The sequence below is a fragment of the Rhineura floridana genome, chromosome 3 (assembly GCF_030035675.1).
Source record: "Rhineura floridana isolate rRhiFlo1 chromosome 3, rRhiFlo1.hap2, whole genome shotgun sequence".
Classification (NCBI taxonomy): Eukaryota; Metazoa; Chordata; class Lepidosauria; order Squamata; family Rhineuridae; genus Rhineura; species Rhineura floridana.
Window position 1 is genome coordinate 191,909,809 of NC_084482.1, and position 22,163 is coordinate 191,931,971.

Below are 22,163 nucleotides of genomic sequence, written 5' to 3' on the forward strand. Positions count from 1 at the left end.
CACTTGTGATTTCCAGCAAATGGTATTCACAGATGCAGGTTGCTTATGATACTCTTAAGTAACAGAGCCATCAGCAAGTTAGCCCTCTCCTCCATGGATATGTCAAATTCCCTTTTAAAACCATTCTAAGTTGGCAGCCATCACAGTACATTTGTGGTGGTGAATTTCATAGCTTTACTATGTGCTGTATGAAGAAGTACTTCCTTTTGTCTATTTTGAATCTCTCACCATTCAGCTTCATTGTATGACCTTGGTTTCTAGTATTATGAAAGATGGCCAAAAAAACTCTCTATCCACTTTCTCCACATCATGCATAATTTTGTACACCTCTAACATGTTCCCTTACTCACTTTTTAAAAAGCTAACTAAGCTAAAAAGACCCAAACTTTGTAACCTTTTCTTGAACGGGAACTCTTCATCAGCCTGGGTGTTACACAAAACGGGGAGGGAGATAAGAGGGATGAGGAAAAATAATTTTTTTAAAAGTACAAAACTGAGGCTGGATGTAGAAGTTCACTTGTAGATTCCATTCAAAGATAAGGATTGGAAGCTGAATAAGGCTGTAGTCCAATACATGTCTATGCAGAAGGAAGCTCCATTGGGTTTAATGGGACTTGCTCCCAGGTAAGTGCATAGAGATGTGAGGGCCTTCCTTGTTAAACTGGCTTCTGATCAGTACCTCTGCCTTTTAAAGGGGGGGATAGTGATTAAAACTGTTGCTCTTAACACTTTTTCCATGCTTGTGTAATTTACAACTGGGAGGCTTAATGCATTTATTTCATTCTTTCTGTAGGTCGCCTCAGTAAATGAAAATGTGAAAATAATTAGAATGGTGGTGTGCAAAGGAGGGAGAGAGAGGAAGGAGGAATCTAGCAGTCATCCAAGAACCTCTGCATTTAAGAGGTGCATTCAATGTGAGCTTTCCACATTCAAACCAGCCAGTTTTTTCATGGTGTCAAGCTACAAATCACAGCTGAACAGATTTATAATTAGTATTTATTTACATCGTTGTTTGGGGGTGATACAGCATCAGTGTTGCTATGGTATCTGACAGGAACATGAAAACATACCAAGGGCTCTGACTATTATCATTACTATTTTAGTAAAATCAATTATGTTGCCTACTATTGTAGGAAAACTGTGATTGTGGAGTTCAATGTTACATGCATCCCCACCCTTGCCCCCTCTAAATTATAAAACAGGGTTAGGGAACTGGTGGCTCTCCACATGTTGGACTTCAACTCCCTTCAGACCCTGCCAGTATGGCCAATGCTCAGGGATGATGGGAATTGTAGCTCAATGGCATCCAGAGGCTGACAGGTTCCCCAGCCCTTTTATAAAGAGTCTAAACTGTAATGGCGAAACAAAAACAAAAAGAGAACTGTCAAAATGAAAAACATTTCATTTCATTTCATTTTATTAAATTTATATACCGCCCATAGCCGAAGCTCCCTGGGCGGTTCACAACAATCAATATAAAATACAATAAAATACAATGAAACACATATTTAAAACAGTTTTTAAAAGCTCAAAACAGATGACAAGGGAGGACATTTGATAGCGATATGTCATTATGAGCAAATTGGGCGGCACAGAGGATGAACAGGGAATTGGTTTCTGCTCCTTTATGTCATCCTACAGCCAAGAGGGCAGCCACTGTTACAAGATTGAGAGCAAAGCCCATAAAGTAATTGACCTTTCCTTTTCATGAAGATGATAGCCATCACCTAAGCTTGCTTATGCAACTCCTACAATATAGATCTGGCATTGAGATGAATGTTACTTGCTGCCCTTATAGCAGATTTCATTGCAGTGTCAATCCAAGCATGAGGGTGGGCTGTGTGCTCTCCTGCGAAGTACACTCTCCCTTCATTCTGAAACAAAGTCTTGAAAAATTTGCTAAACTGGTATGGAGTAGGAGAGGCAAAGGCTGCCATGGAAAACTTATCTAGGGCCCATTTCTGCACCACATGCCTGTTGCAAACAGATTTGAGGTAATCCTTGGTCACATTGTGGATTTCTGACAGGTCATCCATTACTACGTCAACACACTTTTCCTCACTGAGGGGAACAAAAAAGTCAGCGTCATCATTCCAGGTGTAAGATGCCAGGAGTACCCCAAGGCCGCTAGAGAAGTTATGGTTTGGGTAGTAGATTATGCGGGAAGGGTGATCTGTGATCGACTTCCCACCTCGGATGCCGTCTTTCTCCCAAAATTTGTCTGTGCAGGCCAAGCCAATTTTGGTAGAACTTGCGTAATGAAAAGAGCGCAGAGCATGAGCCTTTGAATGGGAAAGAGGCGGCTGGAACTTGATGAGTCGTGTGGCTTTAGCAGTTGCGGTGACGAGGACGTAGTCGGCGGTCAGATACGACAAGGCACCTTTGCCCAGCTTGTGGTAAAACACCCTCACTTTCTTGCCTAAGCGAAAGATTTTCTCTACTCTGCTGTTTAAACTGATTGTCCCAGGCATTTCCTGGGAGAAGCTGTTGGGGAGCTGGTCAAATCCACCTGTGATTTCCTCAAAACTGAGGAGGTTGAAGTATCAGGAGGACAGAGAACAGGAAAACAAAGAAAGAGAGAAACTAATTGAACATCTGAGCAAGCAAAGCAAAATGTATTTGTTGCAACATTTATATTTCCTAAGTTGTTTCAAAAGCAGAATGACATATAACTTTGGTGACTCCTGTTATTGAAGTATTTATGATGTATCCAGAATAGCACACCCGTCATATTTCACTTCAGTTTTGTCCCTCAGTGTGTCACTACTTATTGTTATGTGTTTCCTCATATGGATCTCTGACCTTCCCTTGTGACACCTTCAGCCCTTTTACCTCAATCTACAGAGTTGCTCTAAGACATTTTGATACCCAAAGCAAAGGACTCCAACACTTTGCTGCCACTCCCTGCCTCCAGCATCTGCCACCTGAGATGGCTACCTCACTCTGCCTAATGGCAAGGCAGGCTCTGCCAGTCTACAACCCTCCTTCTAAAGCCAGCCATTCCATTCATCATGCTCATTATTCAGATCATCTACACTGGTTTCCCAAAGGTCCCACTGAAAAAAACAAGCTCCCATGAAAAATTTGCTATTAGAACCAGAAGTGAAGTTTTCATTGGTGAGTATGGAAACCTCCTGTCGGGAGAAAGAGGTATTTTGTTGGGGCCACAGTGGGATAGAAAAGGATTTTAAAACCTCACCATATACCTTTTTTATATAAAAATGTGCACACTAATGGCTTCCATGCAATTAATATCATGTCTAGCTTGATCCTGAGATGCAACATAGGCAATGTTGCCATCTCCTTTTGTGATCTTCTTTAAAAGATGGCATGAAAAAATGGTGGTCTGGATGTACTGTCAGGCCAGCTTCTGGCATTACATAACACTATTCAGGGAAATAGGAAATGGCCAGAAATGTGTGTGCAAGTATTGCTGTTGATTCAAATAACCATGTGCAAATAGCATGGAGAGATCACCCTAGGAGCTTTTCACACATGTTATGCCAGATTCATGACTGATCTTTCAAAAATGCAGACACCCATTTATTGACCTTTCCCACATACTTTCCCTGCATGTCCCCAGTTGGAGTCTTGTTCACACATGCATGTTCATCAGTTGATGATTGCAGCATCCAGTGGTGACTTGCATGTGTGAACGAGCCAACGTAGATAGAAATGCCATGCCACCTCACATAACCTCAGAAGCAATGTGTTTCACTGGAGCCAACTGTAAGCCATCAAACAACATGAAAACAAGTCACAAAAACAAAGAACTGCTGGCCTGTAATTGGAAATACACCTAACCTCTGCATCCTGACCCAGGCTATTGGATTTTTAAGCTAAGTGCTAGCCAGCTTAGGTGATAAAATGATATCCTTACCCCCAATAAAGACAAATGCTCCTTCCATATTTGGGATGGGGGGGAAATTTGGTTCTCTTTTCATTTTAATGTGAACCCATATATTTCACACTTCCCAAAACAACACGCCAACTGAAACACAGCTACCCTCTGAAATTCATGCCTCTCCAAATTTCGAGATTCTGTTCGCCAACCAAATAATGTGTACAAAAATGTGTATATTAGAGGAAAGTGTGTGTAAATATGTGTATATTAGTGAAAATAAGCATGCATCACATTAGAAGAAATTGTTCCCAAAAAGTTATATTAGGCATAATGGCATATTAAAAAAGTGCATGTTTGGAGAAATGAACAGTAAAATTTTTATGAGGACTTAAAAAAAATCTGCAAGCTGATGTGGAAATGCGGACAACTAAAACTTAAGATCGTAAAAATGAGAACCTGAGAGAAACCAATGTTGACTGATTTGCCCAACCCTACTCAGTTACCAAATTCATCAAGGGAATTCAAAATCCCCTCCCTTTACCTGTCATCATCAAAGAAGGTCACATATTCCAAAACAGAGTTGAGAAATGAAGTATAGAACCCAGCATCTTCATTCAAGAGGTCGCCAATCATGTCCACTGCTCCGCTGCTCAGATTTCCTTCTTTAGTTAAGTATTCCTGTTAGGAGGAAATGGGCAGTTACCTGGGGAAAGGCTGGGTAAAAGTACACATGCTTTCCTTTTTTTTAACTCCCACTAATTTATCCTCAGTTTGTATTACTGTTAGCCCAATATATTTTAAAAAATAAAGTATTGGAGGTTGGCTGGTTCCGAGTGTAGTTAAATCGTAGCTGCTAAAAACAACCATCAAACTCATATTGACTACAAGAAATTTATTTTGCTTAGCAGATGGCGACAAAGTTTCCTGGGTGTTTCCACTTCAGTGTTCTATAACTACTGAAAACAAGGAAAGAAAGGTGAAGATTCAAGAGATACTTTGGACCACAGCAACATGGTGTTTTGGATTGTGGCCCTTCATATCCAATATAGTTCTACCTCTTTTCATATGACATGAGGAGATAAAGGGAGGTACAATAGAGACCACCACATTTTGGTCATGTTTATGCTGTGTATCTACAGGTACTTACCACTCTGGGTATTGTTGTTCTCTGCGGGACTTCTCTCCTCAAAGAAATAGGGGATTTCTAATCAAATGCTTAGCATCTATCCAAAACTACAATGTGCAGGGCTTCTACTGGAAGACCATGATATTTAACGTCTACTGGGAGCCATGATATTTAATGTCTAGGTTTATAGTGTAGGTGTGCCCTCTTTTAAAGAACACAGTGACAGACCATTTTTAAGCCAAAGACTGGAAACATCTGACAGCCCTCCAGATATTCTTAGACTCTAATTTCCATCAGCCCCAGCCAGCATGACCAATGGTCAGGCTTGATGGGAGTTGTAGTCCAACAATATCTGGAGGGCCACAGGTTCCCCATCGCTGGTTTAAGAGCTTTGCCTTCTTCAGCCACTTTCCAGCCAGCCAAGATTTTATGGGCCTGATAAGAATTTTAGCACTCAGGCCAGTCACTGGAACTGTGAACCCATGAACAACAAGAAGAACAAAGTGTGTGCAGTTGTGTTTTCACTTTTAGTGAAAATACATGGGCTGTTATAGCCTGCACAAGAGTAATAATCCAGATAATAGTGAAAAAACACTACAGACAAACAAATGCACACTTTACTTACAATGGTGTTGTATGAATCATATTTGTTCTTCAAAACTGTGCAGTTTTTTGTCACCTGGACAGGAAACATAAATATAGGTAGCAGATAAGCATAAGGAAATATTCAAAATCTCCCCCACCCCCTTTAAACTTTTATTCAGTTTTCAAAGTTAAGAAAAACTGCACTGGGCACATGTGATGATTTATCAAGTGATTTTTACATTAACTTATATACACTGATGACGCTATATAAAAAAATAACAGCCCAGATTCAATTAGTTCCAAGTTCCCAAGGGAGTTTGGAGCTTGCATTTTCCTTAATGGCACCCCATTCCTATCATTGCTATGTTGGTTTGAAACCAATGAGACTTTGGGGTAACATTTGAGAAGCAAACTGTATTTGGCATCACTTCATGCACTGCAGGTTCCCAACATGGAAATAATATCCATGCAGAGAATTATAGGAATTACCTTATGTGTGAAATGAAGGATATGAGTTGCATTATTTATTTATTTAACAACATTTCTTAATAACCCTTAACCAAAAGATGCCAGAGTGGTGTACCAAAGTGTGAATAAAATTAATTTGCCCAACATATTATGAACACAACATAAAACCAACAAAGAAGCATAACAAAATACAAGAAGGCAACACAAACAGTGGGGGGGGGAAACACACCAGACTAGAAAATGCCTCCAAGGATCAACCATCTAATATGCTTGGGCTACTGGGAAAGCCTTCATCTGATCCCCAAAAGCTTGTAAAGTCAGTGCCAGGCAAACTTCTTTTGGATAAAAAATAATGGAAATGGACTGCCTTCAAGTCGATTCTGACTTATGGCCACCCTATGAAGAGGGTTTTCATGGTAAGCGGTATTCAGAGGGGGTTTACCATTGCCTTCCTCTGAGGCTGAGAGGCAATGACTGGCCCAAGGTCACCCAGTGAGCTTCATGGCTGTGTGGGGATTCGAACTCTGGTCTCCCAGGTCATAGTCCAACACTCTAACCATTACACCACACTGGCTTTCTTCCTTTGGATAGGCATTGCAAAATCAGAGCACCACCACAACGGCCCTCGCCTTTGTAGAAGTGTATCATACCTCTACCAAAGAGCACACCAACCTCAACTTTCTGAGGTGGTATGCCTCAAGATGCCAGTTGTTGGTAAATCGCAAGGAGCGGAGAGAGTGGCTGCTGCGCTCAGGTCATGCTTTCACGTTCCCCATAGGCATGCTGGACTAGATACGCTATTGGCCTGATCCAGCAGGGCTCTTCTTATGTTCTTATGTAATTTAAAGAGGGTGCTTGGAGCAGGGCCTTTCCAGAAGACCTTAGGACATAGGCAGGCTGATATATGAATACATAACTACAAGGTCCTCTTCTCAATGCACCTACCTTATCCAGTGTTTCGCGGTAGAGTTGATCGGCAGACTTTCCCCTCTCACTGGGAGCCACTTGATATCCCAAAAGCCCAGCGTTTTCACTCACAGCTCCCACTCTTTCCTTTCTATTTCTAACCAAATACCAGGCATTCTTATCAGTCTGAACAAACGGGTTTAATGAGAGGTTGAATTTCTTAAGATATTCACGAATAATTCTGGGGGGGGGGAAAGGAGTAAGAAAATGTTTGTTTAAAAATATAATACAAAACAATAGGATATGATAATTTCATATTCAGCGATGCTAGCATACTGGAAATCATTAACCAAATTCCTGCAAACTGGAAGAGCAAATAATATTGGATAGCCTGGCCACATGCAAAATGCAACAGGTACTGTATGGTCATTTCCTCTCCCCAATTTAGCTGCCTAGGCTGCTCATGCATATGCTTACTCAAAGCTCAAAAATCACACTGGCAGCTGTTTTCTGGAAGGGAAGGAAGGCTAAATCTAGGATCAAATAAGTATGTTAAATTCTGGAATTTGCTACCACAGGACTTAGTGATGGCCATTAGTTTGGACAATTTTGAAAGGAGATTAGACAAATTCATAGAGATAAGGCTATCTATGGCTACTAGTCATGGTAGCTATCTGCTACCTCCAGTAACAGAGGCTCTATGCCTCTGAATAACATTTGCTGGGAATCACAAGTGGGGAGAAGCTATTATGCTCAGGTCCTGCTTGCAGGATTCCCATAGGCATCTGGTTGGCATTGCGAGAACAGGATGCTGAACCAGATGAGCCTTTGCTGTGACACAGCAGGGCCCTTCTTATGTTCTTATAATGGAAATACTCTAGCACAGATCATTCAGTTCTTTCTCGTTCAAGTATCCACAAGAAATAGTATTGAAATTTCCAACTTTCCATCTCAATGCAGTTTCCATCGGTAAAACATTATAATTAAAGCACAATAAAATGATGTCACTAAAAACAAAACAGTAACAGCAAAATCACATAGCCATATAAGACAGAAGGGCAACTGGTTAACTGCTCAATCAAATGACCACTGAAATACCAGAGACTGAATCCACCGTCTAAACCTCAGCAGCGGATTACTGCTCTGTAAAGGATGTCAAGGGACCCTCTTTAGCCCCGATTCTCTGCTGATGTTTCTAAAATAGAATTAATTTAGTGCATGGTTGGTACCATGGCTTTCTTCCTTACTTTTGTGCCTTGGGCAGACGCATAGGTCCCACATCCAAATACCAGTCCTTCTCACGGTGGGTCTTTATCCGACCCCCCACACGGTCACTGGCTTCCAGAATCTGAACCTAGGAAAAAATGGTTTTTGTTTCACTCTGCCACTTCCTTACAGATTGCTGCTCTGGAAATAAGCATTACTGTACACGATACACATACACAATAAACATAACTATACACCACCAAAGAAGGGGCAATAGCTCTGTTATAGAGCACCTGCTTTACAGGCAGAAGGTCCCAGATTCAGCCCTTGGCATCACCAGCTAAAAGGTTCAAATTGCAGCTGAAAGACCTCTGTAACATATTCTGCAGGGCCACTGCCCGTGATGAGTTGGAATAGGCCAGGGGTCCTCACCGCATGCATGAGTGGACATATGCCCACAGAGGACTTCCCTGGCATCCTTTGCTACTCCTCCTGATGAAATTAGGCTTGAAAGAAGCATCCTATTATAGCTGATAGACTTGGTTATGGCTTGCCCTTGGTTGCACTACATGTATGTGTGGTGCACATGACAATTTCTCTGGTGTGCAAATGTGCCCACAAACCCCAAAAAAGTTGATGACCCTAGAGTAGACAGACAAATACTCTCACTTAGTATAAGGGAGTGTCTTATGTTCCTACCCTCATTGTACAGTAGGGTAATGGGCAAAGGGTTGGGCTCAATGACCTTACAGGCCCCTTCCAGCTCTACTAGCCAATGATTCGATCCAATGCTACTCCTTCTCAGAGTAGACCCATTTAAGTTAATGGGCATGACTTAGATTAATTCATTTCAATTGGTCTACAACTCTGAGTACAACTTAGCTGGATACAGTCCATGGTCTCCAATTAGTGCAAGACATGTGAGAATGCTTTTTAATCTAGAATTCATCACTTGAGAATGTGGTTATTGTGGCTAAAGGCCAAACTACAGTTGACTTTAATTGCATCGTTCCACCCTTAAATGCAGTCTCTCACTCTCACACTCACACACTCTCTCTCTGTCACACACACACACTCACACACATGTGGGGATCATGATCTGTATAGGGACCTTAGCATAAAGGGTAGGAGGGCCTTAATCCTTTGCCCGAATTATCTCGATTACCCTGTATTGCTATCCATTCCAGCTCCATTCCAAAGAGTCCACTGACTCTCAGGAGCAAAGTTTTTTTGGGGGGGGGGTGCTAAGCGCTGCAGTGAGGAGAAAGAGGCAGGAAACCCTTTTTTGTGCACAGAATTGCACTCTTTTTTTCTGGATCTAATCCAATATAAGTAAAGCAGTATGAACACTCAATAGGGCTTTTATAAATGGTGAGCATCATTATTGTAAATGAAAGCAAACATACAAATTACACCTGTCAGAAATACAAGTTAGGGTCACTTGCAGACAGCAACCTGACAGTATGTTTCATATGGGCAGATGGAGCTGAAATGAATATTCAAAAACATTTTTGTTTTAACAACTTTGCCTTACCTTTGCCTTGCTTTAGGCATTCATTTTGTATTGCTTCTAAACCTATCTTCAGTTGTTTTCAGAGCTTGGAAGTAAATCGTTACAAGTAACGAATTACTTGTAATCATTACTTTTTTGAGGAACGAGTGGGTAATTCCTTTACATTTTGATTGTAATAGAACTAGGAGTACTTTTATTACTTTTGTGGAGTAATTGTAATGTTTACAGCATTACTTTTGGGCATTACTTTGGGGGGGGAAGCAGGGGAAGTCTTCTGCTCCTCTGATTTGTGGATGAAAATCATGTGCCTCAAACTGGGCTTCTGTGCAGCGTCGCTCTTCCCTCATGTTCTGTGGGTGGATAGGAGGTGACGAGAGAGGAGGTGGAGAGTGAGACAGGGGTTGAGTGGAGAAAACAATTGCTTTTAAAAAATGGATGGTGGTGGTGAAGAATGGAGTGGGGGGAGAAAGTAGCCGGAGGGCAAGAACATGGATAAAGGAGGAGAAGGAGGCAGCTGCAGAATGGAGATAAAGAACTGTGGAGGTGAAAGATGACAACTTGCATGTGTGTGAATACTGTGTTTGCACTTGGCAAACAAAGTAATCTTCACCACCCTCTCTTGCTACTGTGCTGCATTTGCAGTATTTTAACTTTTTTGCATCTCAGGGGAAAATGTTTGCTCGGATGAGTGTCCCTTAGTTGGTAGCAGGGGAGGGTCCGGGAGGTGGTTAAGTGAGAGAGATTATGCTTGCTAGCTGAGTGGGAGAGGGTGCACTTGGTTTGATGTTCAAAGATCTGAGTAGTGGCCTCTGCCTCCCTCCCTAGCTCCGTTACCAGCAGAGAGACCACCATTGCTATCTTATGGATAAAAAGAATTATTCTACTACCTCTGTATGTGTGTGTTTATTTTTAATGTTGTTTTAGGCTACTTAGATGTGCAGCAGCCAAAGCCAGCACCTTGTATTTTTAAAAAGGTAACTGAATTGTAATTGTAACAATAATTACTACCTTTTTGGGCCATGTAATTGTAACTGTAATTTATTACTTTTTTAAAGTAATTTTCCAAGCTCTGGGTTTTTTTGTACTGTTTTTAAAACTTTTTGGCTGTTTTTATGGTATGCCTGTAAATTGCCTTGAGACATAAATGTAAATTCATAAATTAATAAATAGCAATAATATTTGTATTTTATGTATAATAAAATAAATCATAATAAATTATTGCTATTGTTATTATCATTATTGTTATTACTACTATTAACAACTACAAAAACTACACAAATCCAAAGAGTGCCTAGTATTGTTATAATGAAACTATGAAGCTCAAGGTATGGATCTAGAAATGGCAATAAAATACATTTGACAGGACCTGATAGTTGATACTGATATACATTGGTATTTAATATATAACAGTAATGACAACTGTAATATACATCTGGGATTCTGACAATTGAAATGCACTGGCATATCAGAAGGCTCACTCAGGCTATGCCTGAAAGCTGATATCATGAGGACCTGAACTGGAACTTCTGGTTGGAGCCAGAGCAACAGGAAGTGACATGGGCACTATGTCCCTCCCCCACCCATGCATTGGATCCCCATGTATCACACTTAAGTAAAAGTGTGATACTAATGTGGAAGAGGACAACTTGGGTTCAATTTTATGCTTAGTCACGGTTCAGTATTGCCTTTATGAAGTCACTGCTGTTCAGCAAAGTTATCTGGTAGAAGGCTTGTGTGTGTGCGCGCGTGCGTGTGCGTGCACATGTGAGTAACATCAGCCTGCATATGCTGAAAATAGCAACTATTCATACTAATAGCACCCTTCTTTCTCTCTTTTGTCATGATTAAAGACCTATGCTTCTCAAACCTATATATGTCATCTGCTAAGAAATCAAGTCCCCTTGACACCAAGGAAAGGGTATATAAGATTGCAGTCTTCCTTAGTATAATTACCTGATGTCCTGCATCTTTCAGCAATTTGGCAGCAGTGAGCCCACTTATTCCTGCCCCAACGATCACAATGGTCTTTGGATTTGAAGTCTTGTTCAGCCCATTTCTGGCAACATTTAACAATTCATCATAGTCCGGGTCATCAAAACACTTCATCCATTCTTCATGGTTCACAGCATGATTTTGAGAAATCAAGGCTATCATAAGCCATAAGAACGGGAAAAATGCTACAAAACAAGCAATGATTTATGTAAACCAGGGAAAGCAAGTTCATAAAGCTAGAAAAAAAATTTTTGGTTGTTTGAGTCAAGTTTTTTGGCACATTTTGATTTTGAATTTTCTTGAAATCATTTAACTCCATTAAAATAACCAGTTAGTGTTTGACCACCAGCTGCGTGGATCTCTTGTGCTCATTTTCATTTTAATTGTGCTATATTACAATTTGATCAAAGAAGTATTATTGTAACCTCTTCTCACAACAGAATCAAACTTACTAACTATGTAGCTATCCATAGCCAAAACTAAACATTAAACTGGACCTTTACATCCAATTGTTCCTCCTCCCTTAACTGCAATTGCTACCACATGCCAAAGTTCTGAGTGTCCTCAGAACTTCCATATTCCTGTTTGTTTTAGTATATGACCCTTCTTATGCCAGAGATCATCCATTTTCATAAAGATGAAGAAAAAGGCACCATTACAATTGAGAAGACGATGACAAAGAACTCAAAAAAGAACTTCATAATCATAGAATAAGGAGGACCTAATGGATCCATGTCCTTGTCCTCACACTGGACATCATATACCAGCCTTCCCTCAACATGGTGCCCTCCAGATGTTGTTGGACTCCAATACCTATCAGCCACAGTCAGCATGGCCAATGGTCAGGGGTGATAAGAGTTGTATTCCAAAATATCTGGATTGCACCAAATTGGAAAAGGCTGTCATATACCTTAATCTTTCCTGACAGAGGTCTATCCAATGTTTTCTTGCAAATATCCATATGCAACAGTGTCCCTAGGCAGCTTACTCTATTGCTAGAAAGTTGTTAATAATAATAATAATAATAAAAGTTATATAGTTAATAACAAATGGCAGTCCGTAAGATCATAGCCATAATTTGATGATCTAGAGAACACTAGCCTCCTGAAATGATTTCTATAAGGAATATAAATGACTTACAGAATTGGTCCATGGTTTGATGGTCTGTGTAAGGATGCAAGTGAATGCTCTTATTTTATAGCCAGAATGTGGCTGGCTATGAACCAATAGTGATTCAGCATCTGGAGAAAACTGGCTTTCTCAATTTGAAACCTTTTCAGTGACCAACCTCTCATAGGGCAATGCCCAAACACACCTACCTGGAAAAGGTCACATGAAGTACAGTAAGTGCAACATAGTTGCGTGTAGCATCACACAACCAAGTTGGATGGCACAATATAGGGATCTCCTAATAAAATATTTTTAATACTTCGGGAATCTCAGTAGAGAGACATGCATAGCCAAATCTGGAATGCTTTATCAATGAGGTCAAGAACACCTCACCTTTTGCTCAGTGGATTTTCTGGAACTAGGACATTCTGTAAGATTTTTAAGGGCCTAATAAAACTTTAAGGAAAAAACTCAGCTTGCATATAGTCAAAACTTACTTTTCTACAAGCACAGGAAAGGAAATGTTGGAAGTTTTGGCATAACTTGCTCTACAACAGCTATCTTGCAACACGGATATTTACTGATTGATTTGAATACATTAGATTAGAGTGGATTCAGACCAGGTTATAAAATATTTTAAAAACAAATATATCAAGCATGAAATCTATTAATTTAAAATAACCTCCACTTGTGTGGGGGTGGGGAGTGGATGCAGTATTGAATGATGATAATTACCTAATCCAAGGACTCCTCACCTCTAAGCCCCCTGGGGAAATTATTTGGCCAAACCCCAGATAAGTGAAAAAAAATATACAGAGGATGTTGCAAGGCTCCCAAGCAGGACAAGGAAGCAAGTGGACCAACTATTTCAAGGCGATTATGCCACCAGCACTACACCATTGGGACTTGAGGCTTAGTGCCTCAAGGCAAAGAAAGAGATAACATGGTAAATCAAAGGCTGATGACCTGCTGATGAGGAAAATGATACGGGTGATGACAGCATTTTAAGAAGCATTACTCAGACATTGCAAAACCTATAAAAATGTACAGAGAGATGGGCTAAATTATTACCGACACTAAAGGAAAGAATTACCACAGTGAATCGCAAAGAGGTGGTGCAACTATTGGCAACATTAAATATAGATTTACTGGAAGTACTCAACGAGGAAGATGACAATCCAGACAGAGAGGATGCAGAACAGCATCTGTAGGAACCTTGCTGGTTTTCCTTCAGGTCAATGCGCTTCATTTGATATCGACACAAAACCAAGCATTTAGTGTTATTGGCTCACTGCTATGGAACACTCTTTCAATAGATATTCAATAGGTGTCTTATATATTACACTTTAAATGTTTGCTGAAAACTTTTGTATGACATTAAGCTTATACAGACAATTAAAATAAACACTTTCTGTTATAATAAACTGGTGATCTGCAATTTTTAAATTTTGTGATCTTTATTGTGTATCTATAATTGTAAACATCTTATACATATCCTTCCAATAAAATTCAATAGTTTTTCCAGATAAAGTAATATTTCCCAGGAAAACAATGAGATATCATATGTTCATCCATGTAATTTATAAAAGGCCACCAAACTGCAGCGAAGTCCATACACACACACACAGCATCACTCCTGTTTAATTTAAGTCCATGAGTCAATTTGTGAGACCTTTTTGTACCACACATCCATTATATAGTGTGAAGCATCTTCCCACCTCTGGGAGATAGTTAAGCGAGTTGAAACCAACAAAAAGATTATAAAGATTTAAATAAAATTTCAGCATTGTCTTCACAAAACAGGGACACCAAACACAACTTAGGATCTTGTACCAATCTCTTTCCAATAAAAGACCCTATCTCCCTCAATGCCTTACCCCCAAAACCAGAAATTGGCCCACATTCTCAAAATATATGCTCGTAAGTACCCCTATCAGGACAACCCTGCTAACACCGGGGACCCCAAACTCCGCTTTGATTTAAAAAAAGAAAGAAAGAAAGAAAGAAATTGTGGTATACAAGTATTTTAACTAATAAATAAATAAGAAGGAGGCCAAAAAGATGTGGAACCCTGGCTAGTCCCTAGGAAGAAGAAACTGCCCTTCCAGTGTCAAAGAAATCCAAAACTGAATTTACAGTCCCTCATACCTGAAATTTCTCCCACCACTAGATCTTTGAAATATAATCAAGCCAGGGATCACTGCCTTTTTCATACCAGAGGGCACATTTCAAATTTTGAGAGAGTGCAGGGGGCACCAATCACAAAATGCCTGCCATGAGAGCATGGTATAACACAAAATTAGAAAGCAGTCATGGTAATGTATTTCCCATAAGTGTATTTCTGTACAGAAGGGCCCCACTCATATGGCGGGTTACGTTCCAGACCCCCGCCTAAAAGTGAAACCTGCCGAAAAGTGGAACTCCTTCAATAAAATGGAGCCTGATGCCCGAAGCGGGACAAGTACCTTATGAGTGGGGCCTTACTCTAATTTTAGCCGCCATATTAGCGGAATGCCAAAAAGTGGGGCCCTACTGTACTAGAAAAGGCTTGAGCTACTGAATTTCTGCTTACCATGCACAAGAACCCTGTTTTTCCTCAATGCCAATCCTAAATCAAAGCCTAGGCTGCCATCCTGTACCTACTTACCTACTTACCTGGAAGTAAGCCCCATTAAACACAAAGAAACTTACTTCTGAGTAGACATGAATATCATTGTACTGTAAGTTAACTATACAGTGAATTCTTAATGAGCCCCTCATCTTTAATTATGCAAAGCAGGAAATATACCTATGTCTCTTTGCAAAGTTTTCACATTTGCTTTTTGGGAAGATGAGGATTCTTTAATATTCACCAACTTATACTGTGTAGGAGTATTTGCAAAAACAAATAACTTCTAGGCACTAGCTGATCTTAGGCAAACCCAGCACAGGAAAAATGCATCCTGGTTGCTAGGAGAAATGGAAGGGCAAACTATGGATATTCCAAGTCCTAGAAAAATGCACTAAAAGAGAGGGGGAAACAGCTGCTCTTTAGGACCCAAGGGACTCTTATTGTCTAATGTCCAAACAACTCACTTATCAATCACACTTCTGACTTCACTCATTGGCTAATAATACCGACAGGCAGGAGCAGCCAGGCCGGCTCATTTCATATAAATCGCTTAGAAGGGCACCTGCACATTTTGCTCCGTAACTTTCTTTCTAGGAGGGCTAGAGAACTTACTTTAAAAAAGAAAGAAAGCTCAGATACCAGGCTACCTGATAGGGGTGCTACTGAGGGCCTTTGTGGGTGTCATGGTGCCCATGCGTGACAGGTTGGCAACCCTTGACAACAGTCCATCCTGGGAGTTTAGCATTTTTGCATCACAATGAAATATGTTAAGTCTTTAAAATGACTGTGTATGGGTTTTATTTAATGGTAGTCCTACCCAGAATAGACCCACTAAAACTAATGGCCCTAAGGTAGTCAGGTCTATTCACTTTAATGGATCTACTTTCAGTAGGACTATCATTGGATGCAACCCTGCATTTCCCCAGACTATCCAGAACATGAAAGGAAAATCTTGTTTATATTTATAGGTGTGTTTTACATAATGACTATGCACTTGCATAGGAACAATTTGATAATTGGATACCAGTTGTTTAAGGCATAAAACATATTGGGTAAGCCCATATCAGTATCTATATCTATATAAATCAGGAGGTGCAGGCAGCTTTGCAAAGAGAGCACTGAAGAAATATGCATGCCACCTAGCAGTGATAACTTTATTCATGTTCAGCATGATGCATATTCCTTTTAGTGGGGAGCATGGAATGTTCTGCTCTTCGAAAGAAGTTTATACACAACATGAACCACAGTGGAGCATGATTGTATCTGGCATCAATGAGACGACTGTATATATTTCTCTACTTCAAACCCTTTGTTGCTTTACTGAATCAAAGTTCTTGGATGTCTTAACACCAAGACATGATTGCAATAGGAGATGGGAAATGGGCTGGCTTGCCAAATTCTCTTTTCAGCCTCTCTTTTTAAAAGAGATGTGTTTTCATGGGCAAGTTTGGATGCTTTTTCTGAGAACTCTTCCATGTTTTTCTGAGAAATGTGTTATCTTTATTATTGCACCGCTATGGTATTATGTTAATGTGTACCAGTTTACTCATTCATCTAATAAATAATAGTTATATAAAAGCTAGACTTCATTCAAAAAAGGGCATACAAGGTGAGAGGACTGTATGACCTTAGTAACATCTAACCCACCCTGGGCTGCAAGAAGGCAACCTATCACCTTGAAGCAGTAGGAAAATGAGTCAGCCACAACCTGCCTATGTTTGGGGAAGGGAGATAGTTTTCTGTTGTGGGTTAGTCATAGTCTGTTGAGAGAAAATAATGCAGGCAAAGCATCTTATTTTGGCAGTGTTGGTTAGCATGGGAGTTGCAAAGCACATGCATCAGTTTTGGGAATAATGTGAGCCCATGTCCTCAACAATGAAAGGAAACCTCTCCAGACTCATTTTAAATGTACAATGTCTAGTCTAGGCAGTCTGATATAACAGAAAGAAGGGGGGAAATGTTAGAGAAACCAGGCCAAGTACTATTCTGTTGTAGGAAATCCACTATAATAAGAGGGATGGCTGGCTTTTAAAGCACCACGGCACCTGGAAATTCACAACACATCCACACCACACATTTAAAGCACATTGAGAGCACATGGCTTCCCTCAAAGAATCCTGGGAACTGTAATTTACCCCTCACAGACCTACAATTACCAGCACCCTTAACTAAGTACAGTTCCCAGGATACTTTGGGGAAACCCATGTGTTTTACATGTAAGGTGTGGATGTGACCTCAAAATCATGAGGGACTGATCTTATTTTTGCAAATGATTTTCCTTTCCAGGCTAAAAGTATCCTTAGCGACTCAAGTGGAAGGTTTGTCTTCCTTAAGGGGATTGTATAGTGATAATCCACTAGCAATTGCATCCAATACAAAGCAATTTGCTTGCCTGAGTAGTACACTGAAAAAGTTACAAACCTTCAAGGAAAGTGAATTGATTGTTGGAGGCAGCTTGGATTGGATTTAAAATGATGGGGATAAAGGTAGCACAGAGAAAAGGGCAAAAATAAACTGCCTAAATTATCGGAATACTATAAATATATTATTAATTAATCAATTAAATGTATCCATTGCTTTTCTTCACAGAAGTGAAACCAAAGCAACTTGCAATCAATAAAAGGATGAAAACACATAAAAAGTTAAAAATACAAACATGAATATAAAAGGTGGTGGAACACCCCTCTCCAAAGGAGCTACAACATCGACAGCCCTCCACAAACCCTCCAAAATAAAGAGCCGAATGCCTGGGAGAAATGTTTTTGCCTGGGTAGATAATGATGGTGCCAGGTGTGTCTTCTTGGGAAGAGTGTTCCATATACAGGGGGCCACCACTGAAAAGGCCTGTTCTCATGTTGCCACCCTCTGCATATCCCTCAGAGAGGGCACATGAAGAAGGGCCTCAAATGCTGAACAAAGTGGCCAGGTTGGTTCATACGGGGAAAGACAGTTCTTGAAGTATTGGGTTCTTGAGCCATATAAGGCTTTATAGGTCAAAACCAGCACTTTGAATTGAGCCCAGAAACTAATTGGTAGCAGTGTAGCTGTGCCAGAATTGCTGTTATGTGCTCAGACTGTCTTGCCCCAGTGAGCAATCTGGCTGCTGAATTCTACAACATCTGCAGTTTCTGAACTATCTTCAAAGTCAGCCCCACATAAAATGCATTGCAGTAATCTAGAGGTTACTAGAACATAGACAACCGAAATCAGGCTATCCCTCTCCAGATAGAACCTTAACTGGCCAACCAGCCAAAGCTGATGGATAGCACTCTTCGCCACCAAGGTCACTTGAGCCTCAAGTGACAGTAATGGATCCAGATGTACCCCCAAGCCATTCATCTGCTCCTTCAGAGGGACTGTAAGGCCACATCTCCTCTATCTGGTCTAGGGAACCTCGCACTAACAGTGCCTCACTCTTGTCTGGATTGAGCTTCTGTTTGTTGGCTCTCATCCAGTCCATTACTGAGGGAAGACATTGGTCTAGCACATCCACTGCCACACCTGGAGATGTAAAGGAGAGATAGAGTTGTGTCTCATTAGCATATTATTTATTTATTTTATTTATTTTATTTCATTTTTAAACCGCCCATAGCGAATAGCTCTCTGGGCGGTGTACAAAAGATTAAAAGTACAGAAATACAAAATATCACAATAAATAAACTGAAACAAAGAGATTTAAAATTGTAACGTTAAACGCTTTAAAATGCCTGGGAGCATAGCCAGGTCTTAACCTGGTGCCAAAAAGATAGAAGCGTTGGCGCCAGGCGTATTTCTTCGGGGAGGCTATTCCACAATTCGGGGGCCACTACAGAAAAGGCCCTAGATCGAGTAACTGTCCTCCGGGCTTCCCGATGGGTTGGTACCCGGAGGAGGGCCTTAGACGCTGAGCGAAGTGACCGGGTCATATTGTTTTGGTTTTGAAAATTTGAATAAAAATTAATTGAAAAAAAAAAGAAAGAAAAGGCCCTAGATCTAATAACAATCCTCCGGGCATCCTGGTGAGTTGGTACCCGGAGGAGGCCCTTGGATACTGAACTAAGTGAGTGGGTAGGTTCATAGCGGGAGAGGCGTTCCACAAGATACTGCGGTCCCACACCGTGTAAGGCTTTATAGGTCAAAACCAGCACCTTGAATCTGGCTCAGAAGCAAATAGGTAGCCAGTGCAAACGGGCCAGAACAGGTGTTATATGCGCTGACCGGCTGGTCCTCATCAGCAGTCTGGCTGCTGCGTTTTGCACTAGCTGAAGCTTCCGAACTGTCTTCAAGGGCAGCCCTACGTAGAGCGCATTACAGTAATCCAACCTAGAAGTTACCAGAGCATGAACAACTGAGGCGAGGTCATCCCTGTCCAGATAGGGGCGTGGCTGGGCTACCAACCGAAGGTGCATTCCTTGCCACCGTGGCCACTTGCACCTCCAGAGACAAGGAAGGATCGAAAAGAACCCCAAGACTACGAACCTGTTCCTTCAAGGGGAGTATAACCCCATCTAGAACAGGGTAAGCATCCACCATCTGGGCAGGGAAGGCATTCACCAACAGTGTCTCAGTCTTGTCTGGATTGAGTCTCAGTTTATTAGCTCTCATCCAGTCCATTATCGCGGTCAGGCAGTGATTCAGCACATCCACAGACTCACCTGTAGAAGATGAAAAGGAGAAATAGAGCTGCGTGTCATCAGCGTACTGGTGGCAACGCACTCCAAAACTCCTGATGACGGCACCCAGAGGCTGCATGTAGATGTTAAAAAGCATGGGGGACAAAACCGACCCCTGAGGGACTCCACAATGGAGAGTCCAAGGAGTTGAGCAATGTTCCCCAAGTACTACCTTCTGGTGACGATCCGCCAAGTAGGAGCAGAACCACTGCCAAGCAGTGCCTCCAACTCCCAACTCCGCGAGTCTCCCCAGAAGGATACCATGGTCGATGGTATCAAATGCCGCTGAGAGATCAAGGAGAATCAACAGAGTCACACTCCCTCTGTCCCTCTCCCGACAAAGGTCATCATACAGGGCGACCAAGGCTGTTTCAGTGCCAAAACCAGGCCTAAAACCAGATTGAAACGGATCCAGATAATCGGTCTCATCCAAGAGCACCTGGAGCTGACCGGCAACCACCCGCTCCAGAACCTTGCCCAAAAAGGGGACATTCGCCACCGGTCTATAGTTGTTCAGGTCATCTGGGTCTAAGGAAGGTTTCTTTAAGAGAGGTCTTACTACTGCCTCCTTGAGGCTACTAGGGACTACTCCCTCACTCAAGGAGGCATTTATCATTTCCTTGGCCCAGCCGGTGGTAGTAGTCCTGCTAGCCTTCACTAGCCAAGATGGACAAGGATCTAGAGCAGACGTGGTCGCCCGCACCAATCCAAGTACCTTGTCCACTTCCTCAAGCTGCACCAACTGAAACTCATCCAATAATGAAAGACAAGACCGTGTTCTGGACACTTCAATGGATTCGTCTGTCATAACATCGGAGTCTAGGTCCCTACGGATGCATGCGATTTTATTTTGGAAGTGCCCTGCGATGTCATTACAGTGAGCTTCAGATGTTTCAATAGTATCTCGAGGACCAGAATGTAAGAGTCCTCGTACAACCCTAAAAAGCTCTGCAGGGCGGCAGAGAGATGTCCTGATAGAGGCAGCGAAGTGAAACTTCTTCGCCGCCCTTACCGCTTTTATATACGACTTAATAGAGGCACTTACCAAAGCATAACTGCATCCGTCTGGAGTTCGTCTCCATCTGCACTCCAGCCTCCTTCTCTCTTGCTTCATCACTCTCAGCTCCGGGGTATACCACGGAGCTGTATGAGCTCTGCATCGAAGAGGGCGCGCGGGAGCAATCGTGTCAATAGCCCGGGCCATCTCCGTATTCCACAGTTCGACCAAGGCCTCGACAGGAGCGCCAGTACTATCAGCTGGAAAAACTCCCAGAGCCGTCTGAAAACCAATAGGATCCATAAGCCTCCGAGAGCGGACCAACTTAATAGGTCCCCCACCCTTGCAGAGGGAAAGAGTCGTTGTAAGTCTAAAACTCAGCAGGCGGTGATCTGTCCATGACAATGGAGTAGATGAAAAACACCCCACCACCAGATCACCATTTCCATGACCAGTGGCGAAGATCAAATCAAGAGTGTGACCCGATACATGCGTTGGGCCAGTAACAAATTGAGACAGCCCCATGGTTGTCATGGAGGCCATGAAGTCCTGAGCCGCCCCAGATAAAACAGTCTCGGCATGAATGTTGATGTCCCCCAACACCACAAGTTTGGGGGACCTCAGCAATACCTCCGAGACTATCTCTGTCAGCTCAGCTAGGGAAGCTGTTGGGCAGCAAGGTGGGCGGTACACCAACAGGATTCCCAGTCTGTCTCCTTGACCCAGCACAAGGTGGAGGCACTCTAGACCAGTCGCCATCTGGACAGGATGCCTCGTGAGAGAGAAAGTACTCCTTTTACTGACAGTTTACTCCAAATCGCCAGATGACCACACTCAGTGGTTTCCTGTAGATATTGAATAGCATGGAGGATAAAATCTAACCTTGCAGAACCCCACACTGAAGGCTCCATGGGGCCGTATAACACTCACCAAGCACCACCCTCTGAAAGCAACCATCCCAGTAGGACCAAAACCAGTGCAAAGCAGTGCCATCCATCCCCAACTCTCACTCCAGAAGAACACCATGTCTGGTTGCATTGAAAGTTGCTCAGAGATCAAAGAGGATTGGTAGGGACACACTCCCCCATCTCTCTCCTAACATAGGACATCAAACAGGGCAACTAAGGTAGCTTCTGTGCCAAACTGTGTCTAA

The 22,163-nt window shown here is 41.8% G+C and overlaps 1 protein-coding gene across 1 annotated transcript; it reads right to left on the reverse strand.

The window, feature by feature from the left end:
- Nucleotides 1–1,748: 1,748 nt before the first annotated feature.
- On the reverse strand, nucleotides 1,749–12,793 carry LOC133378828 (L-amino-acid oxidase-like). Its single transcript, XM_061613444.1, has 7 exons — nucleotides 12,781–12,793; nucleotides 11,602–11,825; nucleotides 8,177–8,283; nucleotides 6,969–7,170; nucleotides 5,596–5,649; nucleotides 4,386–4,522; nucleotides 1,749–2,526 (listed from the first exon to the last, which is right to left on the reverse strand). The coding sequence occupies exons 1-7, from the start codon at nucleotides 12,791–12,793 to the stop codon at nucleotides 1,749–1,751; spliced, it is 1,515 nt and encodes a 504-aa protein (XP_061469428.1).
- Between the last annotated feature and the right edge of the window lie 9,370 nt (nucleotides 12,794–22,163).

Bases quoted from the DNA above. Each gene is read 5' to 3' on its own strand.
- LOC133378828 (XM_061613444.1), bottom strand. The intron at 8,284-11,601 runs GTAATTATACTA...ATTTTTTCCTAG, and splicing joins TGAAAGATGCAGGACATCAG to GTTCAGATTCTGGAAGCCAG. The intron at 5,650-6,968 runs GTAGGTGCATTG...TTTCCTGTCCAG, and splicing joins ACCGCGAAACACTGGATAAG to GTGACAAAAAACTGCACAGT.